General features: G+C 49.0%; 1 protein-coding gene across 3 annotated transcripts in view; it reads left to right on the plus strand.

Annotated features, from left to right (window-relative positions):
- The window catches only part of SHISA6 (shisa family member 6), a 259,575-nt gene that overhangs the window by 23,321 nt on the left and 221,634 nt on the right, over positions 1–14,620 (plus strand). For all 3 annotated transcript variants that reach the window (XM_068978982.1, XM_068978983.1, XM_068978984.1), the window contains exon 2: positions 1,227–1,387. In XM_068978982.1, coding sequence (XP_068835083.1) covers positions 1,227–1,387 — 161 coding nt within the window. The remainder of the gene's footprint in view (positions 1–1,226; positions 1,388–14,620) is intronic.

Genomic DNA, 14,620 nt, shown 5'->3' on the forward strand with positions numbered 1-14,620 from the left:
ATCACTGGCAGAGCTGGTATTAGAACCCAAATCTCTCGATTTTGTAGGGCAGTGTTTTTTTCTTATTCCTAGGCCCCAGGTCTCCCCGAAATTCCTTTAACAGACTGGTGAGGTTCTGTCTTCGCCTCCCTCTCTTCTTGGTCCACAGAAGTGAATGAGGTGGTGACGTGTGCATGCTTTTCCTCCTAGAGCCTGAGGACAAAAAAGGCAAGCCAGCACGGGGAAAGCATTTGGAAAATCTGAAATTGCTGTATAAATGCCCCTAAATGATAAGATTGCCAGCTTGCTGCTCCTCTCCTAGGAAGGTTCAGCATGTCAGGCAGAATAATGAAAGGAAACAATTCACTCTCAGACTCCTTTTTAAACCGCTGTGGTTGTCACTTTTCAAGGAAGGGGGCAGAGTGCAGGGAGCTAGATGGAAGCCGCAGGGTGGGCTGGGTGTGGCCAGATCTCAGGTGGGCTGGACTGGCTGGGAGAGGGCTGGAAGCACAGTGCCTCACCCATGCCTGAGAGACAGCCCAGGTACACGGAAGAATCCTTGCCTCGCTCATGCAAAGAACTGGGCACCTGACCCTGAAATGACCATGTCCGATGGTGGTCCCTTGGGTCTCCTCAGAACATCCTGTGTGTCCCTGTTTTCTACCAACAGTAGTATCACCTGTGATATTAACCTGCAGAGGGAGTCTTGTTCCAAAACAGGTGTGGGAGTGATTTCCCCTAAATGCCGAGCCCCTAGATGGTAGGAACTGTGTTCTCGTTATTTGACAATGGGAGCTGTGTTTTGTACTTATTTGGGTCACCTATATAGATACCCTCTCCTTGGTGTGTGTCTTTCGATGGGGAGGTTGATCCCCCTGATATTAATTACTTGCCACTGAACTGGAGGCCAGCAGTGACCACCTTTCACTGCAGCGGCATTCCTCACGGCACCTCCTGTAGTATCTGCCTGGCATAGGGGCTTATTTGGGGAGCCAGCATTTTGAAAGGGCTCAGAGTTCATTGGTATGAAATGAATCAAAGAGAGAAACCACAATCACAATCTTTTAATACCTGTCCCGCCAGGCATGGCAGCCTCTCCCCTATATCCCCACAGGGCCCAACACCAGATGATGCTGTGGCTGTAACTGAATACTGGGTCTCCATCCATCAAAGGGCCAGTGAAAGTCACCCACCCAGCTTGCTCACCGGTTTGGTGAATCTCACTGTGTGATCTCTTTCTCTTTCAGGGCTCTGGCTGACATCCTAAGACAACAGGGACCAATCCCCATAGCACACTGTGAAAGAGAAACTATCTCGGCCATCGATAGCTCTCCCAAAGAGAACACGCCGGTCCGATCATCCTCCAAAAACCACTACACCCCCGTGCGCACGGCCAAGCAGACTCCAGGTAAGTGAGCGCTGATCACTTTGCGCCTCGGCTAAGGCTGGTGAGAGGGTTCTGTGGTGTTTCTGCTTCAGCCAGGCAGGTCCTGGAGCCCTGACCTGGTGGGCTTGTGGAAGAGTCTGGGGACTGTCCCCCTTGGGGAGAGAGTGGCGTGGGAAGCCACCGCCAGTGAGTGTCTGGGCTGGAGGAGAGCTGATTGTTTAGAGCCTCTGGGATCTCTTGAGTGTCTGCGTAACTCTCTTCCCTGAAAGGAACTTGAGGCAGCCTTGGGGGTGAGGTATAGTCACTCTGTTGCCCACGTGGTGGGAAGGCAGATATTTGACAAGAAGTGGCTGCAATCAGAGACTGCTCAACTGTTGGAATCTCAAAAAGCATTTCCTGTGGGTAGGGATTACGTCTGTGTTGTAGGATAACCTTTTTCTGTGCTCTGTGGATTCTCTGGATATATGAGTTGCTGTGTAATAGCAATATGCTGGTGTTCTTCTACTTGGCCATCACTGTAACCCATATGGAACAATAAACAAAACAAGGGAATAACAATAAATAATATAACCTCACATGTATGGGGATCTTGCTGTGTGCCAAGTGTTATGCTGATCATTTTACATGTATTGTCTTATTTTTCACAGCAGCCTTTGAAGTACTGGTATTATCCTCTTTTTATATATGGAACAGAAAGGCTCAATAATTTTTCCAAGGACATATGGTTAGTATGAAAGCAAGCCTGGATTCAAACTGAGGCATGTAGGTAACAACAGTCAGGTCTAGAAAACCCTAGTATCCTAATCCAGTTTGGGACATTACTTTCTCAGAGTTTCTGAGAGGAGTGTCCCCTTACAAGAGCAGCTGGGAAGGTCATCTCTCATTGTGAGCATTACCAGACAGCCTACTACTGGCCCCAATCTCAGACATGGCTTCTGTGTTGGTACTTGGATCTGAAATCATCACCCTATAGCTCTTCAGAGGCTGTAGGGTCTGAACTAAACCTGCAATAAAGATATGCAATCACTAGGTGGCAATAGGTCTGTTGTGAATTCAAACTGTAGCAGACGTGCTATTGAGACCAAATTTATAAAATCAGAAATCACATACTTGCCTTTGAGGTAATAGAGTTAAGTCTTTTGAGACTCGGATAAAAATCAAGGACATTCACCTCCCCCAGATGTACACATATGAATATATATTTGATCCAACATGTTATGTAGGGTTTACGAGGTTCTTCCAAAGTTAAAAAACTCTGATTTAAAATTAACAATGAGAAATCCACCCTTGCAAAAAATTCTAAGATGCATTTTTAGCCTGAATATCATAAATGTTTAAAATGTAAGTAATAGAAGGAAGTGGCAAAAACCTCGAGACCAGTGATTATCTCCCTTGCTGCATATTAGAATCACCTGGGGAAGCTCTTAAAAATGCTGATGATGCTGGTGTCTGGGTCCCACCAATTAACCAGAGTTTCTGGGGATGCTGCTGGCAGCAGTATTTTAAAAAATCACTCGAAAGTGATTCTAACACACAGACAGAATAAAGAATAACTTGTCCAGATGGATTCCTTTATTTTATGAATGAAGACACTGAAGTCGTTCTCAAATTTGGCTGCACGTTGGAATCACCTTGGGAGCTATAAAAATTTAGAGTACCTGGGCCTCACCCCCAGAGATTATAATTTAATTGATGTGGGGGTGTGGCCTGCGCAGGAGGTGGGGGGCATGTTTCTTTCTAATAGGTTGTCGTCGTTCAGTCGTGTCCAGCTCTTTGCGACCCCGTGGACTGCAGCACTCCAGGCTTCGCTGTCCTTTACTATCTCCCGGAGTTTGCTCAGACTCATGTCTTTTGAGTCAATGATGCCATCCAACCATCTCATTCTCTGTCCCTGCACTTCTCCTCCTACCTTCAATCTTTCCCAGCGTCAGAGTCTTTTCCAGTGAGTTGGCTCAGCTGGCTAAAGTATTGGAGCTTCAGCTTCAGCATCAGTCTTTCCAATGAATATTCAGGGTTGATTTCCTTTAGGATTGACTGGTTTGGTCTCTTTGCAGTCCAAGGGACTCTCGAGAGTCTTCTCCAGCACCACAGGTGATTTTAATATGGAGCGAAGTTTGGGGAATCACTGAGCTGTGGAAATTGCAGAAAGGTGCCATTCTAACTTATTGTTGATTGTCTAATTTAAACTTGGTATTGTGACCATCTGCAAGGGGGCCTTTCTGTTTCTCCAAAGACTCATGATTTGAACTCAGGCTCAAGTTTATCTTCATCCCTCTCTGTTCTGCTTTTCTCTGTCTCATTCACAAACCAGATAGTTCCCAGTCACTGAGTCTAAACCAAGTGGACAGTCTTGATTTGCCCTTAGATGCCTTCTACTGCTCGTGAAGATCTGTCATTTCTTCTGGTTTCTGTACATATCCTTTCCTCTGTTGATCTGAGAAGAGAAGCTTATAGTTAAATGATTCACTCCTTTGTTTTGAGAAATCCCTCCCTGTATTTCTCAATTTGGAACTCTTCACTTGGCTCTTAGAGATGGGAATTGTTCCCTGGCCCAGAATGCATTCTCAATGGTGATACTTAGATTTAGAAGCAATTTCATAACCATCTGCAATGTCTACAACTTCTAATGGATGCAACTGCTTTTCCGAATAGCTGATCCTTTGCCACAGAAGACTGTGTTTTGAGCAGAAGTTTAAATAGAACTTTGTGTAACTGTTCCAAGTGGAGATTTGTTGTGGTTTCACCACTGGTCAAATCAACAGATCACTGTTGATCACTGATCAGAGGAGTATTGTGGCAAGAGTCTTGTTGGAGGATCTTGAGAAAGATATCCAGAAATCTCAGGAGGCATTATAGCCTATGAGTCTGGATCAGCCACATCAGTATCACTTGAGAGTTTTTGAGAAATGCAGAATCTTAGGCTCCCATCTCACTTGCTTGAGGAGAATTTGCATTTTCACGAGCTCATGTAGCAAGTAACATTTTAAAAGCCCTGATATAACATTGCTGTGACATAAATGCCTCTCAGTATTTTTTCCTTTTCTTCCCCTTTCACATGCTGCGTATGTGGCTTTGGCAAGTTTCTTTGCCTTTCTAAGTTTTTTCATCTGCCGTGAGGCTAATAGTACAGCTGTGTCAGCTCTGTCGTGGCCGACTCTTTGCGACCCCACAGACTACAGCATGCCAGGATTCCCAGCCCATCACCAACTCCCGGAGTTGACTCAAACTCATGTCCATTGAGTTGGTGATGCCGCCCAACCATCTCATCTTCTGTCGTTGCCTTCTCCTCCCACCTTCAATCTTTCCCAGAATCAGTGTCTTTTCAAAAGAGTCAGGTGTTCACATCAGGTGGCCAAAGTGTTGGAGTTTCAGCTTCAACATTAGTCCTTCCGATAAACATTCAGGACTGATTTCCTTTAGGATGGACTGGTTGGATCTCCTTGCTGTCCAAGGGACTCTCAAGAGTCTTCCCCAACACCACAGTATAAAAGCATCAGTTCTCCGTTGCTCAGCTTTCTTTATAGGCCAGCTCTCACATCTGTACATGACTACTGGAAAAGCCATAGCCATGACTAGACGGACCTTTGTTGGCAAAGTAATGTCTCTGCTTTTTAATATGCTGTCTAGGTTGGTTATAATTTTTCTCCCAAGGAGTAAGCATCTTTTAATTTCATGGCTGCAGTTACCATCTGCAGTGATTTTGGAGCCCCCAAAAATAAAGTCTGTCACTGTTTCCACTGTTTCCCCATCTATTTGCCATGAAGTGATGGGACCGGATGCCATGATCTTATTTTTCTGATTGTGTAGAGTTGTTCAATGAGTTAAACTAAGGAGATCACTTAAAATAGATCCTGAACATAGCAAACCTCTATATCACCCATAGTGGGGCTATAGAAGTATATTCACAACTCAAGGCAAATAAACCAAATTAATGAGAGAAATATAGGCATTGGTGTCCTTAGACCAGGAAGGATCCATGGGGTTTTATCCAGAATGAAAGCCCCTGGCCCCAAGCCTTCTGTGCTTGCCCCTGCCTGTAGCACATCCTCTGAGGATGAAGGGGCTTTGGAGGGCTTTATGTGGCTCTTGCATGTCGAAAGCACAGGCTTGTTTGGTTTAGGGAGTGGAGTGAGGGTCCTGCCTTAATAATAGTGAAAGCAATGATACCACCAATCTGGAGTACCCACTCTTTCTGGCTAGTCTGTTAGTTACTTTATTTACAATGCAAAGGAGGTCCTGCAACATTTCATATCTATAACATCTCTTATTTCCACATTGGCAGAAAATTCCTTTTTCCTTCCGTAAGAGCTCTTTATCCTAACTCTTCTAGAAATCCCTCTCCAGTTTTAAAGGGAGCTTTAATACTGGACAGTTACTTTGAACATGGAAAATCAGTGAAGCCCATTTCCATCTCCCACCTCTCAAATCTGGCTGCCTCTAGACTCTCACTATTCAAAGTGTGGTCTGTGGACCAGCAGTGACTGCATCCCATGAGAGCTTGTTAGAAGTGCAGACTCTTGGGCCCTTCCCCTGACTAGTGATTCAGAATCTGCATTTTAACAAGATCTTTAGGTGATTTGTACACCTATTAAAGTTGGAGAAGATCCTGTTAGCACCACAAGCCTCAGCCCTGATGACACACTGGAATGATGTAAGCAATTCTGATAACATTAAGCCCTGGCCCTTACCTCCCAGGATTCTGATTGAATTGGTCTAGGGTAGAACCCAGACATTAGTAATTTTCAAAAAACTTCCCACATGATTCCATTGTTCAACAAACCAAGAACCAGAGCTAAAGGAAGATTGTCAAATAAGAAAAATGTCCTCAAGGACTGCAGAGTCTGAATTCACATCAAGACTCACAAAGTGGAGCTTGGCTGGTCCTTCTTAGTGAGCTGCAGGGGTAAGTCTTCTCCATGGCAGGTGGGCTGAAGGAGCAGGGGATTTGGGCTCATCTGAGAGAGGGAGAGGTCAGTCTATAGCTATGTATGGAGTCCCCTGGGCAGAAGTAGGCGTGAGTAAAAATATAACAGGCTCCCCATCCACAGATTCAACTAAGCTCAGATCCTGTACTGTGTTTACCATCCAAGGTTGGCTGAATCCTTGGATGTGGAAGCTGCAGGTACAGAGGGTTGACTTTGGGACTCAAGTATCCATGGAATTTGGCTTTCCTTGCAGTTCCTGGAACCATCCCTTGGATACCAGGGACTGACTGCATCAGAACTGATTGGCAGACCGAGCAGAGCTGGGCGTCATGATATGTACTCTATCTGGAATTGCAGGTCCCTGCGCCCAGGATCTCAGAGGCTTGCAGTGGGCTCGAGTGACCTTCAGGAATGGGGAGGAGTGGGGACCTTGCGTGTTCACCTGGTCTGATTCACTTCTAAAGAACCTGTCTTGGGACATCTTGGGGAGAGTAGGGGTACCCATCCCTCGGATATCATGTATTGGGGTTCTAAAGTCTTGATAACCAACTTACCATCATCAAGAGTGGTGTCTGCTGGAGGGAATAAATATTTATTCCCTGCAGCTCCACACCACTGGGAGTTGTGTATGTGAGTTATCAGTCCTCTGCCTCCTGTCAAAGCCGCCTGCATTAATGGCAGACCAAGAGAGCCAAGGGGCGTGCCTCCGAGCTTCATGGAGACCAAGAATGAGGCTGGACAGTTGACAGAGGGGCTCGTAGTTACAGCGCTGCATGACCTGGCCCCTCAGTGCTTCCTTGAGCTCAGACTCTATTACCTTCTGCCTTTCTCTCTGGGATCCAGACACCTGACCCTCCTCAAGTCAGCATGTTCTTGCCTTAGGGTATTTCCCCTTCTCTTTGGTGGCAGGAAACTGTCCAGCATCAGATATTTGTGCTGTGAAAGTTCATGCTCACAAGAGGTTGACGATCTTTCCTAATCTTATCTGCGCCTGTCCCCTGCTTCATTTTCTTCTGGGCACCTGCACCATCTAACGCCGTGGATTGATGAGATCACTAGTTTATTGTCTCTGTCCCTATCAGAATGTAAGCTCCATGTAGGCAAGGGTTTGTCTTATTCTCTGTGGCGTCTTAGATCCAAGAGCATTCCCTGGAAGCTCATTGTAACAGCTCAGTGAATATTTGCAGGGAGTGTCAAGATGGTCCTTCACTTGGAAAGATGGAGGCGCCAGACCGCAGGGGGTAGTGACCTGCCTGGATGTTGCAGAGCTCTCATCAAGGTTGCATGACCCTCTGCTGCCCTGTCTGCACAATTAGCACAGAGTTGGCCACACTGACAGCCCAGTGGGCTGGTTATATAGTGGGGAGCTGAGCCAGGAGGTGCCAGTTTCCAGAGCCCAGGCTTCACCCCACAGCCTTTCTCCTCCCATCCTGGGGCTGACCCAGGACTCCAGGTTCAGTGTGGCCAGAGGGTAGGAGCTTTGCTTGCTTCCATCTGTAGAATGGGTTAATAGTAGTGCTTCCTTCCTAGGGCTGCTGTGGGGAGTAAAGGAGTGTTAATACAATCAGAGCAGCATCTGACAGAGAGAAACACTGTTTCAGGCCTGCACGTCTTCCTCTGGTGGTCACTAGGCTATGTGTGGCTGTTTATGGAGCGCTTGAAGTATGTTTCAGAGCCTGACAAGATTTCAAAGAGTTGGTGTGAAAAAAGAAAGAGTATTAAAATAGCTCCATAATTTTTTATATTGATTACATTTGAAATGATAATATTTTGGATATATCGGGTTAAATAGAATCTATTGTTAAAATTAATTTCATCTGTTTTTTTCATTTTTTAACATGATGACTAAGAAATGTGGACTTACCTATGTGGGTCATATCTATGATTTGCATCTCATTGACACTGGACAGGGCTGCTTTAAACATTAGTGGTGTGGGGGCCCTCCCTGATGATCTGGTGGTTAAGACTCCATGCTTCCGACACAGGGGGCATGGGTTGGATCCCTGGTCAGGGAAGTGAGATCCTGCATGCAGCATGGCCAGAGATTAAATAAAGTTTTACAAATGTTAGTGGTGTGGAGCATCTCCTTGAGTTCAAGTTTTGGTCTTGAACAAAAAAAACCCTCTCCGTTTGGGGAGCTTACACTGTAATGGAGGAGACGTAAACAGGTAAATAATTTCAGCGAGTGCTAAATGCTCCAGGCATAGGCAGGCAGGTGATGCGTTAGAGGAAGGCTGGGGAAAGGGAGGCCTGTTTCTAAAAAATTTATTTTTCTTGAAATATACTTGATTTACAATGTTATGTTAATTTCTGTGGTATAGCAAAGTGACTCGGCTATACCTATGTCTCCATTCTTTTTCATATCCTTTTACGTTATGGTTTATCACAGGATATTGAATAGAGTCCCCTGTACTATACAGTAGGACCTTGTTGTTTATCTATCCTACATATAACAGTTTGCATCTGCTCATCCCAAACTCCCAGTCCACCCCTCCCCACCCCCTTCCCCTTGGCGCTTGTGATAGTGTGGTCCTAGGAGGTGGCATTTGAGCTGGCACCTGACTGACAGAGAGGAGCCAGCCATGGGGACATCCAGAGGAAGAACATTCTAGGCAGACGGACCAGCCAGTCCAAAGGCCTTGAGGCTGGAGCACGCCTGGCTGTTCACGGAACAGAAAGCAGGGACAGGTGTCGAGTGTGGTCAGTGATGGAGTGGCAGGTGCGTGATGCAAATGGAAGGGTGGGTGTGGGCCAGTCACGCGTGGTCTTGGAGGCCATGGTAGGGAGTGTGGGTGTGATTTAACTATGCTGATCTGATGTCTGGTATAGTAAGATAGCCTTGGTTGCCGAGTAGTGGATGTGGACTCCATTGAGAACCAGGATAACCTGTTTTTGTTGTAGTTTAGTAGCTAAGTCATGTTTGACTCTTTGCAACCCCATGGACGTAGCGCCTTAGGCGGCTCGGCCATCCTGACACACAGGATAACCAGTTAGCATTCCTAATAGAAAGATGGGCTAATGGGAGAGCTTTCTCTGGCTACTTCTCCCACATGAAGACGCCCTCCCTGTAAAGAAGGCATGATAATGCAGTGACAGAACCGGACATGCCAAGACCCAGATCCTGCCTGAACTTGGACCAGCTGATAGACCTCAGTCCAGGGCTGTTCAGCAGGGCTGGGCAGACTTTTTCTGAAAAGGTCCAGGTTGTAAATGTTTCAGACTCTATGGCCGTAAGGTCTCCATCGTAGCTACTTGGCTGGACCACAGAGATACGTAAAAGAGTGAGCACCGCTGTGTTCCCATGAAATGCTGTTTATAAAAGTAATAGATGGACTGGACCCATGGCTGTTGTTTGTCAACCCCTGTTCTTAATTTCTCTCTGAAAGCCCCAGGCACCTTCCAGGCAACCTCTGCTTCCGTGTGACATGTGAGTGGGGGTACACATCCCTCACCAGGATGCTGTGAGCAAGTCAGAGGCCAGCACAGAGTCGTGAGCCCAGGAGTGCCCTGTAAACGTCAGGCCCCACTCCCCCCGCCTTCCTTTCCTGCAGCTCTGGTCAGGGTGTTGCTGGATCTTGGCTTTACAGCAGGTAGAATGGGGCCTAATGAGAGCTAAGTAATTACCATGTCCCATTAGAGTCCAGGGTCCCCAAGGTGGTTCAGTGGTAAAGAACCCGCCTGCCAATGAAAGAGACACGGGAGAGGTGGGTTCGATTCCTGGGTTAGGAAGATGCCCTGAAGTAGTAAATGGCAACTCACTCCAGTACTCTTGCCTGGGAAATCCCATGGATAGAGGAGCCTGGAGAGCTACAGTCCATGGGGTTGCCAAGAGTCGGACACAACTCAGCGTTGGGGCATAGGAGGAGGAGACGCGGAGACCGGGGTCCCCAGCCTGACCTTCTTGGTGGTTATATTCACCACCCGGGTGATGGTGTAGAAAGTGTGCTGACTAAAGTCATGCATCGCCAGCCCAGCACCCCCACGATGGCAGACTCAGGGTTCCGAATGTCTCCGTGGGTGTGGACACCCGCAGGTTATGTCTACTGCCAGGAGCACCTCCTTCCATTGTGTCTCAGATCCCATTTATTTCTGGTCCTCAGACGCCCTGCTCCCGGGATCCACATCCCCGCCCCGATCTCTACCCGCTCGGTTCCTTTAGGTGTCAGTGAGCTCCCCCCCCCCTTAAGGCAGGAGGGAAGCCCTCTCTCATTTCACAACTGCTCCCTACCCCCTCGCTGCCCGCTTCTCTCCTTGACAGCCGAGCAGAACAGTCGTCTACACCTGCTGCCTCTGCTCCCGGCTTGCTGACTTCCGTCCTCGTCCCTGCGCCTCGGTGGCCTTGGGGGTTCCAGGAGCAGGCTCTGCTGGGCTCTGTGGCTGGAATGGGCCTCCTACCCCTCCTTCCACCAAAACCAAGGCTCTGGCTGCCTGGACCTGCTGGGTTTTTGGATGGCAAGTCCTCCCTGGCTTCACAGGCTCCCATGAAGATCTGCTCTTCACTCTGGAACATTCTTTATGTTCACTCTTGCTCAGCCTCCCTGTTCCTCCCGATCTCGGCTCTCCTCTCACTGTCCTGACTCCTGGATGGGTCGGCCCCTCCCCAGGGCGCCTGGCACTGCAGAGTTAGGGGCATGGGTGTAGGGAATGAGTCCCAGCTTGGACCTCTATCCTATGACATCTCCCTAAGACATGACTGCTGTCAGCCCAGCTCAGGGCCAGGTACACGAGAGCTGTGAACAGCACACTAACAGTCTTGTGTTTGGGGGTCAGAACCCGTGTATCCGATGAGGAGGGGAGCAGTCATGCGAGAGAGTCACGGGGGTGTAATTGACGCTGTGTTTGGTGTGAACAAACAGAGCAGATCAGTCAGTAGCCTGGAAACAGCAGTCTTCCGATTGCATTGAAGGAACCTTGGGTCTGGATCTTGGGAGGTGACTGACCTGTCTTAGTGTGTCCTGCCCTTAGACACCCATGGCTTGTGCTCCCCAGGGAGGGGCATAGCTGCCAGGAAGCCTGAAAACCCTGGTCTTTAAAGAATATTCTCAACGGATGGTGGTGCTTTTAAAATGTTTCAGACTCTATGGCCGTAAGGTCTCCATCGTAGCTACTCGGCTGGACCACAGAGATACGTAAAAGAGTGAGCATGCTTGGGGCTGGTGCATGGGGATCACCCACAGAGATGTTATGGGGAGGGAGGTGGGAGGGGGTTTCATGTTAAATTATTTTTTTTAAAAAGAAAAAAGAAAAAAAAAAATAAAATAAAATAATTTTTAAAATCTTTTTATTTTGTACTGAAGTATAGCCAGTTAATAATGTTGTGATAGTTTTAGGTGAACAGCGAAGGGACTCAGCCACACATACACATGTACCCATTCTCCCCCAGGCTCCCGTCCCATCCAGGCTGCCACATACCATTGAGCAGAGTTCCCTGTGCTCTGCCGTAGGCCCTTGTTGGTTATGCATTTTAAATACAGCGGTGTGTGGATGCCCATCCCAAACTCCCTAACTACCCCTTCCCCTCCTCACCCCCGCAACCAACCATGACTTCATTCTCCAAGTGTGAGTCTCCTTCTGTCTTGTAAGTTCATTTGTGCCATTCCTTTTTAGATTTTTCCTCTTCTTTCTGATCTACTTCACTTAGTAGGACAGTCTCTGGGTCCTTCCATGTTGCTGCAGATGGCATTACTTCATTCTTTTTGATGGCTGAGTAAGATTTCGTTGTATATACCACACCTTTCAGATTTTTAAAGCTCTTCCTTCTTTTTAAAGAACTTTCCATGCAATGACTTAATTCAATCTTGTCACTACCCAGTGAAGCAGCCTGTGATCAGGCCTGCTTTGTAGACAGGGAGACTGAGACTCAGGGGCTTCAGAAGTCTGTCCAGAGTTATACCACCAGGAGGCACTGGTCTGGGCTCTGAAGGAGGGGCAGTCTGACCCCACAGGCCACACCCTGAGGCCAGACTGACCGGAGGTACAGACAGGGCCCTGGGAGGCCCTACAGCTCCCTGGAGTCTGTCCCTGCCCCTGGGTCCACGCCCACCCTGGCTGCCTAGTGCATCGACTTGTGGCTACAAGGAGGACCCTAGAGGAGGCTAACGGTCTCAAGATGTGAGCCTCTCAGCTCCAGGATGGACCTCCCTGCCACAAAGGGAGCATTCACCCCAGGATACTTTGAGAAACGGGACTGGGAGAAGCTACTGGGCATTTTTAGCAGGGAGTCAGTGGGGGTGAGGGGTGGGTGCTGGCCTTGGAATCTCTTAAGATTCTCCCTTTCTGAGAATGTAGAGGGTGTAGCTGGCATTTGAGGCCTGACCCTGCTCAGAACCTGCTCTTGCGGATCCTCCCATCCCCCAGCAGGAAGGGGCTCAGGGGTGGGGGCAGTGGGACAGCCAGTACCCGGGGCCCGGCTGGCATTGGCACATGAGTCAGGAGGCCTGATTCCAAGCTCACTCAGTGGCTGCATGTGCGCATGCTCAGTCACTTCAGTCGTGTCTGACTCTTTGTGACTCTATGGACTATAGCCCTCCAGGTTCCTCTGTCAATGGGATTCTCTGGGCAAGAATACTGGAGTGGGTTATCATGCCCTCCTCCAAGGGATCTTTCTGACCCAGGGATCAAACCCGTGTCTCCCATGTCTCCTGTGTTGCAGACAGATTCTTTACCCACTGAGCCACTTTGGAAGCCCTGTTTAGTGGCTATACCAACTCATCTTCCTCTTGGGATTCTGTGATCTCTCCCCATCGTCCACACCCTGGGGTCAGAGCCCAGATTTGGCCAGATCACCATCTGTCCTCAAGGCCGGACAGGTCATGAGCGGAAAAGTTCTTTCCTACTTCAAAATTTAAAGCCATTTAGAAAGTGAGTCCTGAGCTGTGTTCCAGTCCTGGGTGGGGTGTGGGTGATGGCTTTTCCCAGCGCAGGATTGCCTTGAGAAGGGAGGGGGTGCTCCGAAGCAGAACCCAGACCCCTTGGACCCCCAGAAGCCCAAGGAGCTACCCTCACCCTGGTCAAGCCAGCTGTGCCTGACGCATCCTTCCAGCCCCAGGGCGTGGTCCTGCTGCTGCCTGGGAACTGTACCGGCTTGGGCTGCCTGGCCAGGGAGGCAGCCCGTGTGGGAGGCAGATGAGGCCTGACCTCACCATATGGCCAGGGAGCAAGCAGGGCCACTGAGCTGGGCCTCTAATTACTCACTGCGCCCAGAAAGCAGGAGGATTTAAAATACGTTCCGGCTGTTACCAGAGCGAGGTGCAGGGAGAGGGAAGGCACTACGGACAGGGTTAGAATTCACAATGACCGCGGTGAGTTGGCAAAACCGAAGACCAACAGAGCACAGTGCAGAGAGGACACGGGCAAGAAGGTGCGAGGCAGGCAGGGCAAACTGCCACAGGCCTGGAGGGAGGGGGTGGGTGTGGCCTGACACGAAGGTCGCGAAGGGTGAGAGCTCCTAGGGCAAGGGGAGCCCAGCCTCTCTCCAGGCGGGCGCCAGGGCTCTTTTCCCCCAAGGAGCTCCAAGCTCATTCAACACAGTAAAGAATATTTAGGACTGATGATGGAAGAGGAGATGATATCCAGCCACCCATCCCTAGATGTGAAGCACCCATCATGTGCTGAGCCAGGCAATGGATAAGACACAAACCGGCCTCAGGAGCTTAAATCCAGGAGCAGAAAGACCAGACTAGACAGTGAAAAGATAACCAGCCATACAGACGCCTCATCAGAATCAGCCACACGTTCAGAAGCTTCTCAGGGAGGGGCCTGGTTAGGGCCAGTGCCTTGAACGATGGTGGGATTGAACAGAATGGTGGAGAGTGTTCCTGGTCGGTGGACTGGGGGCAGCAAGAGCCTGGCAAGCAGGGTTGCTTAAGGGTGATCACTGCCTCTGGAATAGTTGGTGTGTCTTTTCTGCAAGCGGGCAGTGGTGATAAGACACTGGGTATGAGGCCAGAGGAACTGGAACTCTGTGTCTCGTTGGAGCAGGCTGGCTCTGAGCAGGACTCTCTTCTTTTTCCTTCTCTAAACATAAGGGCTGTGTTCCTGGAGGGCAGGAGGTATGTGGGAAGGGGCGGGGGTGCCTGCTGGGGAGGTGCCATATGGCTCAGTTGGGCTAATGATGGGGGATGGGGTGGGGGATTGGACCCTGCTAGGGGTCTTGTGAGGGTCTAAGATAAGAGGCTCACAGAGCCAGAGGCACTGGGATCACGGCCTCCTGGCAGTGCGTTGGGAGGAAGGAAAAGGGGAGGTCAGGGTGGGACTCAAGATGCTCCGGTCCTTTCATTCATATAAAAACAGTTTTAGTCCTTTACTGGGTACCAGTCACCAGGGATGT

The sequence above is a fragment of the Capricornis sumatraensis genome, chromosome 8 (genome assembly GCF_032405125.1).
Source record: "Capricornis sumatraensis isolate serow.1 chromosome 8, serow.2, whole genome shotgun sequence".
Taxonomy (NCBI): domain Eukaryota; kingdom Metazoa; phylum Chordata; class Mammalia; order Artiodactyla; family Bovidae; genus Capricornis; species Capricornis sumatraensis.